This window comes from Dermacentor variabilis, chromosome 2, assembly GCF_050947875.1.
Source record: "Dermacentor variabilis isolate Ectoservices chromosome 2, ASM5094787v1, whole genome shotgun sequence".
Lineage (NCBI taxonomy): Eukaryota > Metazoa > Arthropoda > Arachnida > Ixodida > Ixodidae > Dermacentor > Dermacentor variabilis.
This window is the reverse complement of record NC_134569.1, coordinates 125,123,027-125,144,580: the sequence shown is the minus strand read 5'-3', so window position 1 is coordinate 125,144,580 and position 21,554 is coordinate 125,123,027. Positions and strand designations below refer to the sequence as shown.

Sequence of the window (21,554 nt, the reverse complement as noted above, 5' to 3'; positions counted from 1 at the left end):
GTTTTTTTTTTTGTAAATCATGCTACGTGTGCGCGTTTCGCAGTTAGTGCGACGGCAATGGTCATGGCCGGGTCAGCTGCTTAACATATAAAAGACATTTGTCACGACTGTGTTAATTCGACACTACTTAGTGTAGCCTTAGCATCTGGTACGATCAGGATAACACTGGCGTGTGTGATTAGCAATATCTTATGACGACGAACTTTATTTTATGCTGGCAAGCGCTAATTTACAGACGATACTCGTTTCGGCTGCTGGCATGAGAGGCGGTTTCACGTCGTTCGATTTTTCTTGCGACTTTACGTTTGCGAAATCGCCTGACAAAAGCAAAGTGTGCATGCAAGCAAACGAGTTCTCAAGTGACATCAGACCTTGTAAAAATGGCATAATGAACCTAGATTATTGTACATTATGAAAAACGAACATTCACGTAATATCAAGTAAGATCTCGTGGTTAATAAATCTCATTTTTCACCTGCAGATGGCTCCGAATGGGTCCCAGGCGAATCAACCAGGATATGCTCTAAGCATTTCGTAAATGGAGAAAAAAGCGCAATCGAAAGCCATCCTGACAACTACCCGACGCTTTTTCCGGACGTTTACAAAGTGCGGCAGCTGACGAGGATAATCTGACGAATAAAAATACCTTATAAATAAAGGCTCGTTTGTCTCATTTAATTGCCGCGCGAATCGACTCGTAGTTACGCCGATTACGTCGGCAACTAGGTCCAGGTTCTGCGCTCAGCAGTGAGCCATGACAGGCCTCTTACAGCTGCTTCAAAACCGCAAAAGCTTTCGTTTGGCGCCGTGCCACAGCAAGACGAAGCACACAGAACGTTAGAGCACCGCGGTGTCACACAATCACTTTCAATCAAGATCGCGTCCGACCGGATCAAATTTCCCAATTACGACCAAGCATGGTCACTGCTCCACGGTCCAGCAAGTCCAATCGAGTTAGTTTAGCTCGCTTGGCGTTACGGTGCTGATGACAGCCTACGATCGCGATCGTGAAGCTCAAACTCGATGCACAGATCACAATAGACTTGACGTATATCAAGCAAAATCGCGATCCAGAGTGACCATGTAGCTGTACCCGGTCCAGATAGAGCTGTATGGTGATCTAAAGTAACACTTTGACATGGGCAACAAATGATAGGCGGCTGCTTAGAACGCGCCGAAGCGAAATGGGGCATGCATCGCCAACGGCGCGGCATCGATTAAAAATCGGTCAACGTATTAGAAGCACAACGTTTTCAGGGTGCCAGTCTAGTGACTTCAGTGTTAGTGTCGCAGTAGGCTTTACTCACGTGCAGCATGACTTCGTACAGTTGTTTTCCCTGCGTTCGCGCAAACGGCCAGGCCGGCCACTTTTTTTGCGGACAGAACATGTCAACTAGTGCACAGCTTGTCTCCGCTGGTTAACGCAGCAGCATGAAAGTACTCTCATATTCCTTTATTATGCCTAAACCTGCAAAAAGTATTGGCGACATCACCGAGGACCATGCTTGATCCTTCATGCGCCCAAATCAGAGCGAATCATGGATATACGTGCGGCTGTCAGCGACATGTGCACGACGTTTAAATTTAGTCTTCCCACCTTCCCAGTGTCGCGCCGCTCGCCACAGGCAGCACTGAGCAGCGCGGCATCGCTGCTATTCAGTGGCGCCGTTTGTTCACCGGATGGAGCCTATAGAGAAGGATAAAAGACCGAGCGCGGACCGCAGCGGCGGATGAAAGAGGGCGATAGCGAAGACAGCGCGAGGAGGAAAACGGAGGAGGATTATGCAACGGAATCATGAGGCAGAAACCGGAAGACGAGGGTATAGCGAAAGCGAGACAAGAAAAGCGTAGGACTATAGTAGTGCCGCGCAAGACGGGCTTCGCGGCGACGATGGCTACGAGATGGCGCCAGAGTAGCGCGCGTCGTCTGGGAGGTCTGTCTGCGGCGGCTGTTGTGAATTGCGCCCACGCGCCACCAACGCGGTGCCTCTCGCGATCTCCGTATTCGTGAGGCAGTCGCGCCACACTTCGCTCCGTTTGCTAGGTGCCGCACGAGATAGATTTGCCCGCGTCAGTCAATATACCGCGAAATGAAAGCACGTATAGAGCTGCGCTCAAACTTCGCATTGGGGAGTACCGTAATCGTCGTTTGCTTCAATGCATAAAATTGAGGTTTGTTGAAATAAAGAGGAGCAAGAATGCATTTTTTCTTTATCAGATATGTAAAAGAAGGGGCAGCTTGGCACAACTAGCACCGGCTATCCCGAAATCTTAGATATGAAAAACAACGACGACAAATATGCTGAAAATGCAAAGCAATGTCAAGAGTCTATAAAAACGGCAATACACTAACCGAGTAAGTCTATAGATCATGAAGAAATTAAGGAGATAAAATTATGCAGATCTCACTCCCTAGAAGAATTTATGCTAATCTATGGTATTGTTACCAGGTGAACCAATGTGTAAATTGAGTACGATGACGACCACGTCAAGGACGATCATACGACAGCAAGTGCATTTTTACACCGCCCGTTCGACCAGAGCTTACATGACGACTGTTAGGTTACACGTGGGTATGTGGACGAGCGGAAGAGAGAAAAACGCGGATTGTGGTGCCACCAGCTGCTACGTGCTATACAACCATATGGACATATGACTACGTCATGTGGTATATGTTAAAACGACGATGGCAGTTGTAGTCTAGCGAATGAATGTTGAAATATGATTAACCTAAGCGATCATTAAGATGGTACAACGTCGCACACTTTTACGTAGCGTAAACTACTACAAGAAAAGTACGGAGGAAAGTGGGCCGGTCCCGGATGTTGTGCAGTCTAACACGGGGCCTCAGAGCGCCAGCTGTCATATGGAAAGAAAACGAGAAAGTGGCATGTGGCGCACACGCCGAGCGTTTCAAAGAACTGTGGTTTACCACAGTCTGGATTACGCTGCGGATTCCAACAGCATTCTTTCGCAAGGAGAGAAGTGCGTATGCGTGCGATCGTGACCTAGTGGTTAGACCACCGGGCTTCTGTGCTCGACGGCAGAGGTGTGATTCTACCATTGGTTTCACATTTTTTTTCTTTTTCTGAAAGCGCGGCTAGACAGGAACCTCCCTAGTCCAAAGTGCCGAGAATGAGCCAAAGAATGCTTCTCAATAAAATGGTCATTAGACCATTTTTAGACCATGGTTTCCGCAGAACTACTACGTCAATGGTCATTAGGCCTTCAGCAATTTCTGGCGGATCAGAAGGCAGGCACGGAGAAAATAAGGGGCACGTTCACTTAAGGAACTCGAGCGCGCTCCAGTCGTCAGAGTGCGCTCCAAGTAAGCAAAACGATTATAACTCGCTGCCGGTGCACGCTGGCAGAGCGCGCTCTACGGCGCTCCATCTTCAGAGATGGTGCGTGGGCGCGCACATTTGTTTCGCTTGCGGCAACATGACGTCTCTCCGACCTCCACGTTTTCTTTGGCGCCCTTTTTGGAAGCGTGATGCGCGGTCCGTGCTCATCACAAACACCGGTACGTAATTAGGTTTTGCAACCTCGTCAAAAGCCTAGATTTATTCGTAGGTGCATTGGCAGGGTTCGGGCTCAACACAACTGCTGCGACTCTGCAGTCTTAACTGCTTGTGGGGCCCAGCGATGGAATAGACACGCTGGAAACAGCTTCAGCTGTCAGTGCGGAAAGCGCACAACGCGGCTTAGGTGTGTATCGTACGCCTTATTTCGTTCTTTGGTCAGCGAATAGTATTCTGTTTGGTTAGATCCGCTTTATTTCGTTGTTTGGTGGTCGAGCCGTGTTCTGTATGGTTCCATACATCAGGCGGATGCGTTAATCACAGGTACTTTGCGTTAAAACGCGAGACTTCTTTGTGTGCGTGTATTGCCAGCTTCGCGTAGCAGGCATATAGCGCTGCTGCTAAGTTGATGGCACATTGTGTGGTGCGAAATATTTATCGGGGAACTTGAAAAAAATAGGTACAGAACAGCATTGTAAGTACAATAAATGGGAAAAGTGGCCGTTCACGTAGGCGAGCGCTCACTCGTTCACATAAATGTGCTTGGAGCTTATTCTTGAAAACAAATTATAAGTGCAAGCTCTTCAAATCTTAATTGCTTCGTTTGCGCTCTGTGATAAAAAAAGAAGAGTCGAAAAATACTTTTGTCGCTACATAGGGGAGCCCAGTTTACAGTGCATATTACTCGCCTGCCGCGTTTACCGCCGTATTGAGGCAAGCACGTTTGTCTAGAGCGTCGAGTGGGTTGTTCTTAAGCATATGAAGTGAAACCTTAATGGCACTGCATTGCTATTAGCAGGATGCTTGTGCCCGCATGATTCGTACGTCTACGCGGCTGTGCCCAAGCGCCAGAATCGTATCTGAAATAGAGTATATGCTGTCTAAACTTTCACTTATTTTTCTCTGCAAGACACCGTTCGTGCACTCTGGACACGTGGGCTCACCTCTGTGCCTTGCTTGCACTGCTGATTTACGCCACGAATCAATTTTGTTCGTCTTACAGAGGATCAGTTTCCAACATGGATAGATGAAAGCGATATATGTGATCATAACTACAGCAGTGAGCAGCCCCTTTTTTTCTTTGTTCGTGTTCTGCTACCTAACCCTTATTACAAGTACTAAAGCTGTAGCTGTTCAGTTCTGTTCTGCCTTTGTGATGTAGGTCTCCCCAACGAAGGCTCAGGTTGGAGACCAGCAGAAATTCTGCTCCGGATATCATCGCATGCTAATCGTCGGCAAGATTTTAGTGACAGAAAGAAGAAAAGTAAATAAATTTTTACGGAGATCAGTGATGAACTGTTTAAGCATGGACACATGCGGACCGCTCCTGGCTGAGAAACAAAATTCAAAGCGCTGAAACGAACATAAGACAAGCATCGCCAGCACAAAAAAAAGAAGGTAGAGAGTGAGAAGGCTGGCCATTTTTCCGGGAAATGGATGAGTTGCTTTCAATAAGCATTGATAAGAAACATCTGTGGTGTACAGCAAGCTGGCGCTACCTCCCGCCTCAGTTGCCTGTGCAACTGTTACAGACGGCATGCTAATTGGAAACGGTGAGCAACTGACAACAAAATCATCAACAGCACAAACGGAAAAGCATGTGACTTATCTCGCAGAGAACGCCCACCAAGCGCTATGCGTCGTGCAACGCCATATGCCATCTTGCGGGACATCCTTAAGAATATACACGCATGGCAGGATGAAGAACGAAGACGATACAAGCAGCGGCTCAGGATGCAGCGACTCAAGCTGCAGATGCTTAAACGCCTTACTGACAGCACTTGAGAGGAGCAGCAGACATCTCTGCCATCTTTTTTTTTGTTTGTTTTCTGCAGGCAGAGCTGCTGCTGGCATTTTCCTTCCTAGTCAATAATTATTTTGCAACAGTGTTTTATTTTGCAATGCTTCACAATTTCTTACCTTTTGCTTCCTCTAATCATTCTGTTTACCTGAATATATTACCGTCACTAACAGGTCTGCTTGGCCAAAAGTGTTGACGCAATAAATGTCAGTCTGACTACGCAGTCTATTTACTTGGACATTTTATTGTCATTAACAGGTCCGTCTGGTCAAAAGTGTTCATACGATAAGTGCTTTACACAGTCAGTCTGTTCCCTGCCACTTCCTCTTCGGGACTGGAAATGCACTTCCTGTTGCGAGCCTTCCATACACGACTAATTTCTTGCCAGGAAAGGTCTTATTGCATTTCTCTTCATTGCAGCGCGGCTGTCTGCTGGCTCTGTGTCTTCATCATCAAGAGATGGATCTGCATCACACTCTACCTCCATGGTGTCGTCATCGTCACCAAACGGGTCTTTACATTGTAGGATTGTGTTGTGAACAAGACACGATGACACAATATAGTTGCTCATCTTCACAATACGTTTGTTTCATGCCTAGATATTTCAGTCTTCTAAATTTTCCCTTCAGCTGAGCAAATGCTCGCTCAATTACTCATCCTGTTGCTCCTAACACTTCGGTGAACTTAACCTGGTGTGTTGTCAAGTGCCCATTGTTTCTAAATGGCCGCATGAGACCCACTGAGAGGGAATAACAGAGTCGCCTAGAATGTGAAAATTCTGTGGCAGCTTGTCCGCTACCTGATCGAGGCCAGATTTGGCAAAAAATCTGGCATCATGCATGCGTCCTGGGCAGCTTGCGTGTATATGAGTCAATGCCATATTGCTGTCGCAGCAACCCTTCACGATGATTGAGTGGAATTCTTTTATGTTATAGTATGCATCCTGCTCCTTTTCAGGGGCTTTGACAGCAATGTGGCAACCGTCCACAGCACCAGCAACTCCAAGAAAGTGCCATTTCCTAGCGAACTTCCAGGTTTGCAAGCCAACGAAAGATGTCTTTTGCGGCACATGCCTATGCATCTATAATGCCATTAGTTAGAAGAGCAGCCCATTATTGATCCCAAATCTATCCACTATACGACTTGGTTGATCCCAACATACGATACGACATTATTGATCCCAACTCCACGAAACGATTCTCGGCTGCCAAGCAGCCACAGTGTCATCAGCACTTTTGTTTGCAGAGGTGTGGGAGGTATCCTCTTCATGTCGAGTCGCTGTTGTGTTATTTTCAAAAATAAAATTTTTTTAAAGTTTCTTATTTAAAATAAATATATTTTAAAAACACAATATCCTCAGCAGCATTGAGTTCACCCACGTTCAAAACCGACCTGGCCCATTCCCAAAATTGGCCAGGTCGACTGTGTCCTATTCGAATTGACTGTGTCCTATTCAAGAATTGAATTGACTAACGTTCCAAACCAACCTGGCCCACTCCCAAAATTAACATGGCCCACCCTCAAAGTATGGGTGGCCCACTCTGAAATAACTTGAGGGTGACCGAGTACATGACCAAGTGAAAAGTATCGCGCGGAAGAGTCATACTGCTTTCACATTCAACGCACGTAAGTTGACTTCAGTGCCTCGAACTTATTGGCAGCTTCTTTCCTGCCAGTGCCAGGGTCGCCGGCGATGCCGCAGCCATGAGCATAACCTTCAGTATAACTTCCAAATGGTCATTTCACAATCAAACAATTTCGCCCTAACAACTTGTCATTACTCAAAGGTCTGCGGCCGCTAAAGCAGCATCAATCTCAAAGCGAAGGAAATTGTTTCACGGAGGGTTCGGTTGTCAAGGCTTACTGCGTGACACAATGCTCTCTCCTAGTTTTTCTTCCTCCGTGTACATTCGACTGGTCGCACAGCTTGCCTGACTGCGCGTGTCACATTTGGCTGGCTGAAATCAGGCGATACTCGGAACACATTCGGCTGGTTCTTTCAGGGCACTGTGCAGCTGCTCAGAGCACTGCAAGGTCCTCTCGCCTTCGACCTGGGAGCAAGACAGAGATCTTCGCGCACCTCCGGCCACGTGGTTTCTGCAGGGTTGCCAGATGGCACCAATAAAAATAGCCAAATGATCTCAAAATGTAGCCCAAAAATAGTCAGACCCAAATTTTTTGTGAAAGAAAAGTGGTCAAAAACATAGCCAAGCGTCTGATGATGGTGTAAATGGTGTCGAAATCTCACTGCGTATTACCGGCTCCAAAATTACTTCCGCTGCATGCAACCAGCAGAACACTGGTCTCAAGATCTGCGTGAAGAACACTAGTGAGAGCTGCCACTCAGACGTGTATTTCGACACTACTCATTGTTACAATGAACCGAAGGATTTCTTTTGCGATTTACTAATCACGTTATTGGCAGTTACTGAGCCACGTTCTGCGCTAACGTTAGTTCACGCCTCACTGCACACGAGTCATTTTTCTTCAGAGTCGAGCAAAATATTGCCATCTCTAAGCTCGAGCATCAGCTTCAACTGTTCACGATCGTCTGCCCAAGAGGCGACCCGCGAGCTCAAGGCATTCAAATAGGGATGCTTTTTCTAACCCTGATTAATAATATAAACATGTTGGTTTTCTCCCTTTCTCTCTCTCTTTCTTTTAAAATTTACTCGAAAGCAGCTCTACGCTGAGTGAGCAAATGCTGCCGCTTGGAGGCACACTGGACACTGGAGAAAACTTGAAACCTTCTCGCATTTTCCTCGTGCGCAGAAGCGGCAGTTGTGACTGCAATTTGCCTTTTAGTAGTAACAAGCAGAACGACCTGCTGGCCCATAACAGAAGAGGTGAATTAAAGTTCATATTTTTAACTGCCACCTAGATTACGGAGCTGGCCAGGTGGTGTTAGTATCGAAAATAATTGAACTGGGCAATATTTAAGGAGGGATTCGCTGGTAAGATTCGTGCAATATGAAAGCGTGTACTTCAGTTTATGTGAATGCAGGCACGAATGCATATGTTGCCAAATTTGCGAGGGCGCCGTAGACCTTACTTTCAAGGCGACTTGAAAAATTAATAAATGTAATTTCACTTATTCAATTCATGGGGGTCGCCCCCGCACATCTGTCATGAAGTTAAGTAGAAAGTAAGGCCCTTTGTCTAACAGACTTAAGCACCATGCATCATAATTGGAAGTAAGTAGAATACTATATATATACCTTTACAAACTGGCAATAACTCTTTGCCCTACCACCACTGCGATATGTGCAGAAATAATCAAATGTGTACGTAACAGTACCGCAAGCACCTGTTATGTATATCGAAGCAATAGTTTTCATCGCAGCTTAAAAATAAGCGTGAGTAAAGTACAATGTAATGGCTAGTAATATGAACAAAGAGTAATTAAAGTGATGATAAAGTACGTGCATAGAAAAAGTAAGCCATAATCGCAATTACTCGCACGAACAAAGCCCAACGGGAAAAAATTGACGCAGGGGTACGGTATGAAAACCGACGAGTTATCATCCTGGTTTTGGGTTGCCAAGGCAATAACTCACTGACCTTCGGTGAGCAATTGCCTTTGCATCTTCAATGAGGACGAACATTGTATTTCATGTATTTATAGAGCTTATCAATGTAATAATATTCAACGTTCAAGAAGTACCACGAGATCATCACAACTATCACGTAATACGTAGCTGCTTGACTAAAACGAATAACGAAAAACATGAACATTGCGTAGAGTCCCAACTGATACTTCTCACACTGGGGATTTGCGCAAATGGATTAAATATACAATCTAGCCCCATTTGAATCAACGTCCATTGCCACTTGGGCCATATAGAACTGCAGAGTTGAAACCCGACCGAAACTGTTCATCTGGCTGCAAATCTTTGCAGCAGTCCCCATTTCCTGCCAGACTAATCTTAAGTGAAGGGGAGCTCGCAGTGGTCTCATTTGACACGCAGTTTGTCAAATCATTCTTTGTCAATAAAACCTGGCTGAACACGTGTTCGACGGCTGTGTTCGAAAGAGGCAGCGCGAGTAGGGACGACGCAAGCTCAAACAGTAGGGGCAACGCTGGATTTTCGGCACTGTATTTTTTTGCATTTCTGAGGCTTGGTGATACTAGAGCAGAATATTTCGTTCTGATCTACAGCCGAGAATACTGCGCTTCGCTGAGCACGTGCATAAAGACTCGAACCGTCGCGCTTCTCGCTTGAAGCGACTTGCGGATTTTTCGCTAAAGTCACTGGTTAAATAAATACCGCGGGGATTTGCGGGAAGATCAAGCAATAGGCATCGAGGAACGCTTCCTAAACATTGACGGACCACGGGCGGGAACGACTCGCCACGACATGCGTGCGAGTACTTCAGGGGTTGTGTAAGTTGCTGTATAACAGCCGCCATGAAACACGTACTCGACAGCTGTCAGCCCCACCGTTTCTTTCACTGAACCAGGCGTGAACCGGCCGCAGATGATGCCGAAACCAAAACAAGAAGAATAGAGCTTAATTAGCGCAGGAATGACCTACCACCATCCTCCAAGCGCCGACATTGCCTAAATACACAGCTTTCGAGATTACCCACATATCTTTGCAGTAGCAATGAGCTTTGGGTTTTCATAAATCTGTGTTCGCGAATTTTGTCAGCGTTGACGTGTCCTCGGGACTCGGAACTTCTTAGGACAAAGATAGCCCAAATACAGCCATGTAGCCAACTCGGAATTTTTCGACGCCAATCCGCATAAAAAGTCGCCAAATTTGGCTACTATTAGCCCAATCTGGCAAACCTGGGTTCCTGCAGCTTCCTATGTTGGCGTGGCGCCAACCGCTGCGGCATGTGCACTGGTACATCGGCGCATGCGCACTTTGTTTGCAATCGAAGGCGCGTTGATGTGTTTTCTCTTTCGGTCTCTGATTGGTCTGGCGAGCGGCTGTATGCGAGCTCAGCTGGGGCGCGCTTTCTCTGGTGCCCATAAAGTGCAGGTTCCGCATTATTGCAGTCGGAGTCATAGCTCGGCAGACACCACCTGACATCGTGCGACGGTCCCTGCAGTCTCAACAGAATATCTCGCCGACACAACGTGAAAGAAAACTGGTGCGTTTTACTACTTCTTTTTTGTTCTGATTCATTGATTGCAGTTCCCCAATGTCACGACGTTGTCTGCGTGCCTTTACTGAAATTTGGTGCCGGAGAAGGGCTGATATCTATCCTGTTTGGCGCACCCGTGTAAACTACGAGGCAGCGATCGTAACCTCAGCCTTTGTTTGACGAAACGTAAAATCTGTTCCAGGGAGGCTTGTCCCGACACGTAGTTTACAAATACTCTGGTAGGTGATGGAGCTTTCCACAAGCTGTTCCTTTTATCATTCTTGTTCATCGTTTTTTTTTTCTTCCTTCGTTATTGACTGCGCAAACACATGTCGCGCGTTTGTGACGAATAAACCACACTGTGAGTTAGCGCCTCGTGTGTGTCCTTCTTTCAGTGATGCACCGTCTTTACTGCTGTTTTAGATTCCGAGTATGCTGTACTAACTCGCCGAAGCATCTACTATAGCTACTTTTCCACAAAAATCAGTCAATGGCTGTTCATGGTGCCACGGCATGATGGCGGCATCAGTAAACTGAAAGGCTTATTCATCTGTTTGGACGAAAGAAAGTGGCAACGAAGGCGAGACGAAAGTAGGCAGTTCGCGCGGCACGCATAGATTCCACCGCGCACACACATATCCCGTACAGTTGTTTAGCTTTCCTGCGCCTAATGCATCCCGTCTGTGTACCTAGAGGACCGCGTCGCTTCTCGTAGAAAAAGCTGCTGTGGCCACCTGCGCTGCCGGGAAACTAGATTTAACATTAGTCACACAATATGTACCCGTATAACCTCATCCACTGCTCTCGCTTTTATTTTTCGTTCTTTTTTTCTGATCTCCTTCTCCTATTTCAACTACAGGTTAGCAGCGGAAAAACAGAAGGCCGTTATTTCCCTGAAGCGGAGTGCACGCCTAGGCTCAACACTATCATGGTCGGCGACCTGGACTCGATGTCATGTGCCCTGTGGGGTCGCGGTGCGGCGCCGCAGAGTGAGCTGGGATTGCTCTTAGCAGTGGTAAACCTGCTGATCCACCTGCCTTTTACCGACCTGCCCGTGCTTCGGGACTACGAGCTGGGAGAGCTGCGGAAGCAATACGACTACGTCATCGGTGAAGTACACTCCAGCCGCTTGTTCTACCTTCCCACGACACAATGCATGTGCGTGCATGTCAAACAGCCTTTTTCAACGGCTGTCCCACGCCGGACGCGTTAGCAGGCGTAGCATGTTCTGTCCGAAGTCGATATGATGAAACTAGCAATGGAAACCACGCCGCAGATGCTGGCGTGAGCCCAAGTTAAATAGACATAAGAAAGGCGGGCTCGAATTTCGGGCTTGAGACTGGTGCTTGTCACAGAGGTGCTGGCTAGTATTATGAGGTGCGCCTGTCGAAGTGCAGGTCTACTTTCTTTAGGCACTGTAAATTGGTTCGGCCCTGTTTTCAAGGCGAGAAACGCACGGCGTAGCTCAGCATGGGAAGGCGTGCGCCATCGCTCACTCGAACAGCTCTCATATTCTCACGAAGCAGGCCTTCCCTAAACCATGCATTACCGGATGAGAGACATGGTAATCCATTCACGGCATCTCAGAGTGGAATAATGAAGTTAATCACAATAAGGTTTGATCTATTCCAAATTGCGCGCCATTTTTACTACACAGTGGGCGGTGGATCCGCTGGATGCGTGATCGCCAACCGGCTGTCAACGAACCCCAACGTCACGGTGCTGCTTCTCGAAGCCGGAGGACTGGAGACGGCATCTCGGCAGATACCAGGAACTGCTCCCTTCAACCTGAGAGGACACGACGACTGGGATTACCACAGCGTTCCGCAGAGTAACGCCGCTCTATCCTTCCGCGAACAGGTGGGAACTTCTCGACTTGTGGGTGCGGGCGCATTTACGAATCGAATGGTTTCAACAGCGCGTTCCGAAAGTTTTGAAAACGTCTCGCCTCACACATCCCGCTGGCTTGAATGCTTAAATACCTCCTTCGCGGTTTTTCTTGTTGTTTCGGGTCCCGCCCACGTGCAGCGGCTGTCACTCTCACGCGGCAAGGTGCTCGGCGGCAGCAGCGTGCTCAATTTCATGCTCTACATGCGGGGTAATCCGAAGGACTACGAACGTTGGGTGCGAGAATACGGAGCCACTGGCTGGGGATACGAAGACGTGCTCCCACATTACAAGGAGATCGAGGACTACCGTGCCGGACCGCTGGACCGTGAGTACACCTATAAAGGCTGGAAGCTAGCAGTGACTCTTAATGGCTCTTCCAGCGACAACACGCCGATCACTTGGCGTAGTATCAAGTGAAATCTACGTACAGTGAGATGTTTCGCCTAATTTGAAGCCCGTACTTTCTTTAAGTGGTACACTGTAGACGAATGTGAGAAACTGCATGCTGGTCGCATTCCTCTTGAGCTGTACAAACGATTTTTCGAGTTCGCATAGGTGCGCAATTGCCATGAAGAAGCTCTTAATACTTTATTTAGGTACAAGTCCAGCTCGAAGAAATCGTAGACCCGCATGCCCTATAACCGTAAATAATAGTGTTCTCGTAATACATTTTATGCCATTCTTGCCGGTTCTGAAGAAAGCCCAAGCATTTTTTTAATGACGCTAGGACGCACTTGTAGACCTGGGTAGCAACGCTCTTCACGCTTCTTCACAAAAAGAGAAGCGCTGAGAACAAAAAACACTGAGAAACTTAGAGTACGCTTAAGCTTCGCCTTTAAGAGTGGAGCGCGAAAGCATTCGAAGATCCCTGACTGCTCTTCACGCTTTCCGGCAACTGCAGCCAATATAACCGTAACGTTTACCCGGAAACGCTGGCGGTGAATGTTATGCACGAAAGCGAACTTTCTGGTAGAAACGCGTCCTTTTGCTTGGGTCGATCCGGGATGCAGTGCAGAGCCACGCCAATAGAATTACATCATTTTCAGGTTTCTCTTGCTATTTCGCACTTTCAATATTTAAGTCTTAGAAGATATAAAAGACATTCGCTGTCGGTGTTTTGTTTCATGACATTTGTTTGTGGGCTGTCATTCTCAAAACTCTGAGGAATAACTTTGTCAAGAACATAAGACACGATATGAGCAATTTTATTGATAGAACGGTGTGGCAGTACAACCGGCATATACCGCTTGTCATACAGCTAAGCTTGGCATATACATGTGCCTAAATATACGCGGCCATTTTCACTCATGGACAACTCCACCGACACCGGCATTTCTGCAACACGGGCGCCTTTAATGCTATCGCGTTAAAGCACGAAGCTCAAATGCCGGTCTCAAAAAAAAAGGGGGGGGGGGGCAATCGGCAATGAAACGCAGCATAACCTAGACGCCACGCCAGCACCGACGTGAAGAGTGAAATCCACGACAGCCCAAAATAAGAACAACAACAAATTATGCAGATAGATACACAGCACATTTTGTACTAGGGTGGTTGCTTGGGCTAGTTGGTAATTCATGATCAAAAATAACGTACAGCGCGAAGGACAAGGACTGCGAGATCCGACATACACAGCGCTGACTTCGTCTGCGCTGCGTACGTCGTCTCTCGCAATCCTTGTCCTTTATTATTATCGTTTTTGAACACATTTTGTACTCTGTGTGAAGCGGTTAACGAAATGCTATAAATTTGTCCATGTCGTTCCTGCGTTTTGGGCGTAAAGGGGAGTGGCGCGCGCACATGCGCTCCCACGTACCCTTGCTACGACAATGCGACAACTCGTACATTGGCATGTATTTCTCAACTGCTTTCTTGTTTATTTTGCCTATTTACCACCCGTTTCTTGGCCAATCTCACATTGTGTGTATGTGTCATAGTATGCAAATCATCATCAACACGCGGCGATCATGTCAAAGAGGTATGCGACGTTGGCACGATAAAAGTACACAGGTGCAATTGTGGCATAGCGGTTAGGAAAATAGGCGTACAAAAGGTTAAATCAGACAAATTTGCTTTGATAAATGAATTTGTGCTCTTAATTAAGTATACTTGTTCCTTTTATTTTTCGCTGTTAGTTGCAATGTGGATCTTTAGGTACCATTTATTTTATCACTGAGTAATTTCGCGGAAAACAACACTAGCAGCCTCGAGAATTGTAAGGGAAGTAAAAATGGCGGTGTCCTGGTTGCGAACTACTTGGCAAGAGAGCAGAAGCACCCACCCAGCCAGCAGTCAAGGTCAGGTAACTCCGCGAAGGTTTCCAAGGAAAGCTGTAATAAGCGATAGACCAGCGCCGAAACGATGCGTCATGCATGCTTCGTTGTTTTTAAACACGATTCAGAGCGCTACAATGCACGCGCGCCAGCGCCTCGTGGCGGCAAATTGTGGCATAGTTGACGGGCTTTCGTCAGAGCCCGGAAGAAGGAACAAGATGAAAGGTACCACGAGAACAACGGCGTAGGCTATTTCCGAACACCGCTCTACGACTTCCTTTTTTCATACTAAGCTTATGACCCAGAACGAATATTTTTCATAATTGAACGTATCACTTCAAGAAGTAAGAGCTAGAGGCGACTATGAGCAACGTGCTGCCGGTCACCTTTACCTATGATGTACCCTATCTTTAAAGGTTCGTTCAGGTTACCTCCGACACTTAGTAGATACTATTTGAAGCTCGGAAGTACTTCGTGAGAGGATTTGCGCTCCGTCTGCCGAATGTCACACCTTTGTTTCTTTCTTTCTTTTTTCTTTTGACCCGGCAGAGTACCACGGAAGCGGTGGCGAGGTACCAGTGGACTCCGCGAATACCAGCACCCTACTCAGCCATCTCCTCCTCGAGGCTTGCAACGAGTTGGGCTATTCCTACGTGGACTACAATGGGCCAACGCAGTCAGGTGATCGGGCAGTCGCATTGTTAGGCCCCAACGCGTGCGCTGCCGATCCTGCCGCGTTAGCTGATGTTCATTCAACAGTTTTCCTTTGTGTCGTTTTTTTTTTTTCAGCCGCCACGGCAACACGGCAATGTTATACCGAAACGGCATTTCTGCCATCAGTTTACGTCATGATAATTCCACTATAATATGCCGAATAAACATGAACGCTTTTCGATATCGCGTCTACGGTCTTGTGCATCAATTTGAGCACTATTTATTTATTTATTTATTTATTTATTTATTTATTTATTTATTTATTTATTTACTACTTCTCTTAGGGGAGGGGGAGTTATGTTGTAACGGTTGGCCATCGCAAGTTCTCTTGCCAATTCGGAATTTATTCTCTAAGCGCAAGCTTGAATCAGCACTCTTTAATGTTCACAAACTTCAGTGACGCCCTATAGCTGATACGCTTTCTCTGAAGTTTACGCTAAAGATATGCATACCGTTAGACATTAAGCGCAGAGGAGGACCTCAATTAAGGAATTACCGTGCTTACATTCTCAAACCTATGTCAGGAATATTCTAGGACTGAATTGCTTCCTTTCCACGGAATGCAGTGTCAAGGGATAGGCGCGATCGATTGGTTTTGCAAGTGCTCAAAGCAGACCTAGCCTTGGAAAGCTTTCCACGTAAGCTCATTAGGCGGCACAACTGTGTTCATCAGACCCGACGCTACAGTGGTTGTAGCGTTGTGCTGCTGAACTCGAGCTCGAGAGTTCAATGCCGGCCGCGGAGGTCACATTCCGATGGCAGCGAAATGCAAAAGAACACTTGTGCGCTCATATTCAGGTGCGCAATGAAGAACCACGGCTGGTGAAAATTATTCCCGAGCTCCTCATCACGGGGTGCCTCATCTATCATTGTAGTTTTGATTAGTAAAACCCCAAAATTATTTTTTTTTCTTTTGTGCTTAGCAATTAACTACTCGCCTTCTTGGCGCATTTGGTCCTACGTTAAACAAATAGCGTGCTGGACACAGGTTCCGAGAGAAAAATTAACAAGCTTTCTGCTTCGGGCTAGGTCATTCCGCTAGTGACGCATTGAAGATAATTCAGCAAGCATACGGTGACGAATTATCAACAAGCTGTGTCTACGTACAACGCCAAAGATTTCGGGAGGGCAGAGATTCGGTGCCACACTATGCCAGAGTTGGCCGCCCGTCACCGTCACGTACTACTGCAAATGTGGATCCAGTATTAGGCAGTTATTGCATCGGGGAAGACCTGAAATAACGATATCTTAACTCTTTTGATACCAGAGGATGTGAAATTGAACAGAGGTGTGTGTAAGCAGATCTTGTGCAACGAGTTAGGAAAACTGAAACTGAATGCAACAATCGTCCATTACACATGATAAACGAAGATAAAAAGTGCGCACGTATAATTGCTGCAGAACTTCTGGGAAAGGCCAGAAATAATTTTACATTTCCGTTAAGCCCCAATACACCGGATATGACCGTCAAAGATAAGAGTGTGGCCCAAAAATGAAGCGACAAAGCGCCATGTGGCGAGGTAACGTTTCACTTGCACATAGAAGAGTGAAGCCACAATCACCCAAAACAAACACAATGTTGCTAACATTCTCTTTTAACGCTAAAGGCACGGTGCACCATAAATACCAGCAGAAAGGACAAACTATGAGTCAAAACTTCTACACTGACATGCTAGAACCTACCTGACTTGCCTTCATGAGGGCAGTGGTTCCTGTGACACATCGTGAGCTCCCATACTGCTGTGTCAGTTCAGGAATAGCTGACCAAATACCACGTTCCTGATCTACGAAGCACCTTGTATTGAGCCAACCTGTCACCGCGTATTTTTCGTTCTCTTCTTTTTTATTCCCCGCGTGGAAAGGGAAGCGTCATAAAGATATGGCAGCAGTCCAAACTGCTGTGACTGACGTACTGCAGAGCATCCCGTATTTATCTTTCTTTGCTTTTTTCTACGGCATCCACAAACAATGGCACGTGTGAGTAGGTTGCCGAGGAGACTACTCTGCCGAGACCTATCGTGTGACTAGTTTGTGCTGAATAATCATTTTTTTTAAGAGTTCAGTTCTGGTACGCCTCTGGCAAAGGTTCTATAAGCTTTAAATCGTGTTTTATGAATCTAACTGTACTATGCAACAAATTTAGAACAAGCTAAGTAGTTCTGTGCCTACTATAATACAATGTTTGCACTAGAAAAACCGCATAAGAAGTCCAGTATTTTTCTGTTGCAGAAACGAACAGGCTAAATCCCCGCCTGAAATGCTATGTTTGTATGTATAATTTTATCACTGAGAAAACAAATATGTTCTCAAACGCATACATCATGGCAATAGTAAAGAAAAAAAAGTACGGCAATACATGAATAAATTATATTCGCCTTGTCACTTTGCACCCAGGATGCTCTCGTGCGCAAGCCAACGTGGCAAACGGCGAGCGCTTTAGTTCGAGCAAGGCATTCATCCAGCCCGTCGTCGGGGCAAGGAAAAACCTACACGTGGCATTGTTCAGCCAAGTCACAAAGGTACGCACGAACAGCAATGTCACGACGACGAGGAGTTCATTCAATCAATATTAAATCATCTCATGCGACCATATTTCATGCAGGCAACTCCATACTTACGAATATGTCGGATCCTATATAAGATCGCATGCGATTCCATATGGTCATATGAGATTATTTGATGTGGAGAATGCCAGGCACATGTGAATTTTTTCTGGGGTTTTGTGTGCTTCGAGCTCGTCTTGCAGGGTACGTATTGGGGGCGAGCACTTACAGAGTCGCCATCTGCCGGAAGCGCCTCCCTTGCGTAGTATGAGGGATCACGCGGCATGCTCCTCATAGGTTTGGCTTACGGCGCTTAATAAAAACACCGTGCGGTAGCCCTCCTGTACATTTCTGTAAACACTCTCAAAACGAGGGAACGTTATTACTGTCGAAATAATCTTGGGCAAGCTGAAAGCACAGAATAGTTTGCAGACGCCATCTCTTTAATGAATACGTACAGTGAAAGCCACTGCGCGCGGTCGCCGCGATGGAGTTTATCGAACCTGCTTGCGTGAAAGATCGGCAGTCACTAAGCGCGAACTATGAGAAATATGTTCTTATAGTGGGCGGTCTGTATAACCAAATGGCGCATAACGGAACGAAGCCTCAATGCATGCAGCGATCGCACGGGTTCGCGGTGACCGACTGCGCGTCTGCATGCATGTCCACGCACAATGTTTCGCTTTCACTGGGAGCGTTTTCGCACGGAGCTGTGAGCTTTAGGCCACAGAATATGAGCATTTGACAGTCCACAAGCAACCAATGTTGTATGGACGTTATCAGAGCTGTTCAAAAACAATTTCGTTTTAACAAGGGACTTCGACGCCTGCGCGGCGACTGTGATATGCCGTCGCGAAGATTCAACACTTTTTTTTTTCTGCTAAGTTCTTGGACGTTTCAAGGTTATTTCTAAAGTTGCGTCGCACTATATGCACTCAGCGGGCGATTTCCCTCTGCTTCTTTTTCGTAATCCAGTGCGTTAATTCATAACACAAACATGACGATAGGCCATGCCTTTGTTTAATGTGCTTCTTACCACTCCCTTTCCATTCCAGTAAACTTGACAATGTCTAGCATCAACAGGTTCATAGACCAAACCGTCGTGACATTAGCCGGGCAGCGAGCGCGGGAGAACGTCTCAGTGCACGTTTTCTGCTACTCACCAAACATCGCAGTCCCGGCGCCGTAGCAGAAATATCCCTCGCGTCTGTGCTTGCTGCATACCCGAGTTGTAACCGATAGCTGTTAGGTTCTAAGTTTCGCGAGAACAAGCTTCATGCAGCTCCTTGTCCTGCGGCTACGTGTGAATAAGGCTGACACCGGGGTCCGTTGCGTACGTCCGACACTGCGGCACCGAGCAGTAGCCTACCATGCAGTACGCCTCCAAGGGCAGCTGCTACCTATTACAGTACTTTCAAATGTTGTCAAGCAGATATCCAAGGCGGTAAAGCCTCACCAATTAATCAGAACCGCAGCGCAGCTAGGACTTTAAAATTTTGTTATCAGCTCGCTTCTGCGCTTCCGAAGCAATCGACGCGGCCGCTGTGTCCCCGTGATCCCTAATGCCACGTCACGCCGACGGTGGCGCCAGCTTTTCCAGGGGTGGAGCTCGCTCCCAATACCGTAATGTTCGAATCGAATCGAACACAATTATTCGAACAAGGTTCGTTTCGGATATTCATTTGAAAGCGAATACCGCTTCTTTATTTTCATTCTTCTCTTCGACAGAGATAGGGAGATAAGGAAGGAAATGCGAGGGGCTCAGCAAGACGCTATTACTACTGGCCTGTGTGGTGAACAACTTGTGTCGCGCCGGACGTTTCAAATACGCCCAGCCGCCCGCCACCTATAAAGAACGCCTATGGGAACCCAAGGCTCGAACGACGCCCTGATGTCTGCGCAGGCTCCACAGTGCTGTCTCCCTGCAGCGAGCGGGGCGCTTAACCTTCGTGTGGGCGTTCCCTCTTTCTTCTCCTCGGCGAGGCAGATGCCAATAATGTCTCTGAGTGCGTGGGTGCGCGTCAGTGTCTTTCCCTATGCTGGACCATTGGCGGTTAGGAAATCCGTTGCACTGGCTTCCGTGTACCGAGCTGCAGCCGCAAGCATCAAGGCACATGGGGGAGAGAGCATTCGCTCTCTCTCTCTCTCTTAAGCGAGGGCGTTACAAATGCTAAAGAAGACGCCCCGCGCCAGCAGACTTCAGCCTTCAGTCTTGACCACTAGCTAGAGTGTATGTCGGTGTCACCGTCAGGAAGCTTGTAGAGCAGACCGCTCCATAGCGATGTAATTCTACGTTATTACTCGTTACGTGGATCGTTTCGCGTCTCCGCCTGGACCTCTCCATGCTGGTCAAGCTCCAGATCGCAAGGCCTACGCTACCAGCACAGTTCTAGGTGAACAGTTCGCAACACCGCATATCGGGTTTGCTACGCTACGCAGAGGGAGGGAGTTAGGGATGTAAGTAAATAAGCGAGAGAGGGCATTGAAGGCGCGTCCAGCTGCAGGTGCACCTAGACATTGCAGTCAGTCACTGAGATTGGTCGACTTCAGGAACAGCAGCAACACACGCGTCACTTTCTTAGCTTGCAACGCAAGTGGCCACAATACAAGGCCACCTGTCCCCGAGAATGATCGTAGTCCAGGCGATCCAACGTGCTCCAGATATGAAGGCATTGGTCGTCGTCGCGGACAGACGTGCGATGGAGATGTTCCTTATACCTGCAATTGTCGCCCGAAGGTGGGTCCCTCGTGCATTCATAAAGAAGGAAAGGTGCTGAACGGGGAACAAATCAGAATTGCGTTACTTATTACGCGAAACTTCACTTTCTCACGGAAGGAAATTAAACCACAAACGCGTTACACGTTCCAGCGCTTCAGTGGAATCGGAATAGAACAGCTACCACACATTGATTATCGTGTTAGAAATTTCGAGTACTCGCGCCCTGCTTGATTGTCATGCTTAAACGCCGGTGAACTTTGAAGGAAGGCAAGCCGTGGGCGTGGCCTTCGTTAGGTACGGCAAGCCTCAGAATGTTTTGGCTCGGCGAGAGGTGATACTGTCAGCGGGAACCGTGGGATCCGCCCAGCTCCTGTTGCTCTCCGGGGTGGGTCCCAAGGAGCAGCTAGAAAGGTTACAGGTAATAACGCAGCACTCTTTCCAACTGCACGCGAAAACTTCCGGCCAAGCGAAGCTCAAATGAAGAAAAAAATTTTTAAGCTATTGTGCGCATACCTTGTCGCTGCCTGTCAAACTGCCACCTGCTATGTAGCCACTATGCCACTATGCCACCTGCCACCTGCTATGCTATGCTATGTATAACTGCTATGTAGCACTGATAGACTTTTCTGCGCTTCGTATTTAAGAGCCCAACATCGCTGGTCTTTTTTGGCGATTTGAAAGACGTTTATGAGTCGCCGAGCTTATAAAGCCGATCAGCCACTAAAGTTTTTGCTTTACCAGAATAGTTTACAAAGAAGTGTACCCACGTATTGTGCTGCCCGAAGGCGGTTTAATTGCGCGGAACGAAAAAGAACGATATGGTAAAATAAGTGTACCACTGCATTTTCTTTTACATGAACGGACTCATACAGCATTGGTTTCCTCCCTTCATGTTGACATAAAGAAAAGTTACAGTTTCGCCCGAAAGGGGAAGCACCTATACCGATAGCAAATTCGCAGAAGTAAGGATAGTAGCTTTATCGGCCGTATAAACTTTTAAAT

The 21,554-nt window shown here is 47.1% G+C and overlaps 2 protein-coding genes across 2 annotated transcripts in view; one reads left to right on the top strand and one right to left on the bottom strand.

The window, feature by feature from the left end:
• Positions 1 to 21,554, bottom strand: part of LOC142572653 (uncharacterized) — a 338,433-nt gene that overhangs the window by 65,053 nt on the left and 251,826 nt on the right. The window lies entirely within an intron of this gene.
• The window catches only part of LOC142573342 (uncharacterized), a 63,154-nt gene continuing 51,825 nt past the window's right edge, over positions 10,226 to 21,554 (top strand). The window contains exons 1-7 of the mRNA XM_075682999.1: positions 10,226 to 10,422; positions 11,276 to 11,525; positions 12,074 to 12,276; positions 12,445 to 12,631; positions 15,126 to 15,257; positions 17,685 to 17,811; positions 20,805 to 20,970. Of these exons, the coding sequence (XP_075539114.1) occupies positions 11,345 to 11,525; positions 12,074 to 12,276; positions 12,445 to 12,631; positions 15,126 to 15,257; positions 17,685 to 17,811; positions 20,805 to 20,970 (996 nt within the window). The 5' untranslated portion in view covers positions 10,226 to 10,422; positions 11,276 to 11,344. The remainder of the gene's footprint in view (positions 10,423 to 11,275; positions 11,526 to 12,073; positions 12,277 to 12,444; positions 12,632 to 15,125; positions 15,258 to 17,684; positions 17,812 to 20,804; positions 20,971 to 21,554) is intronic.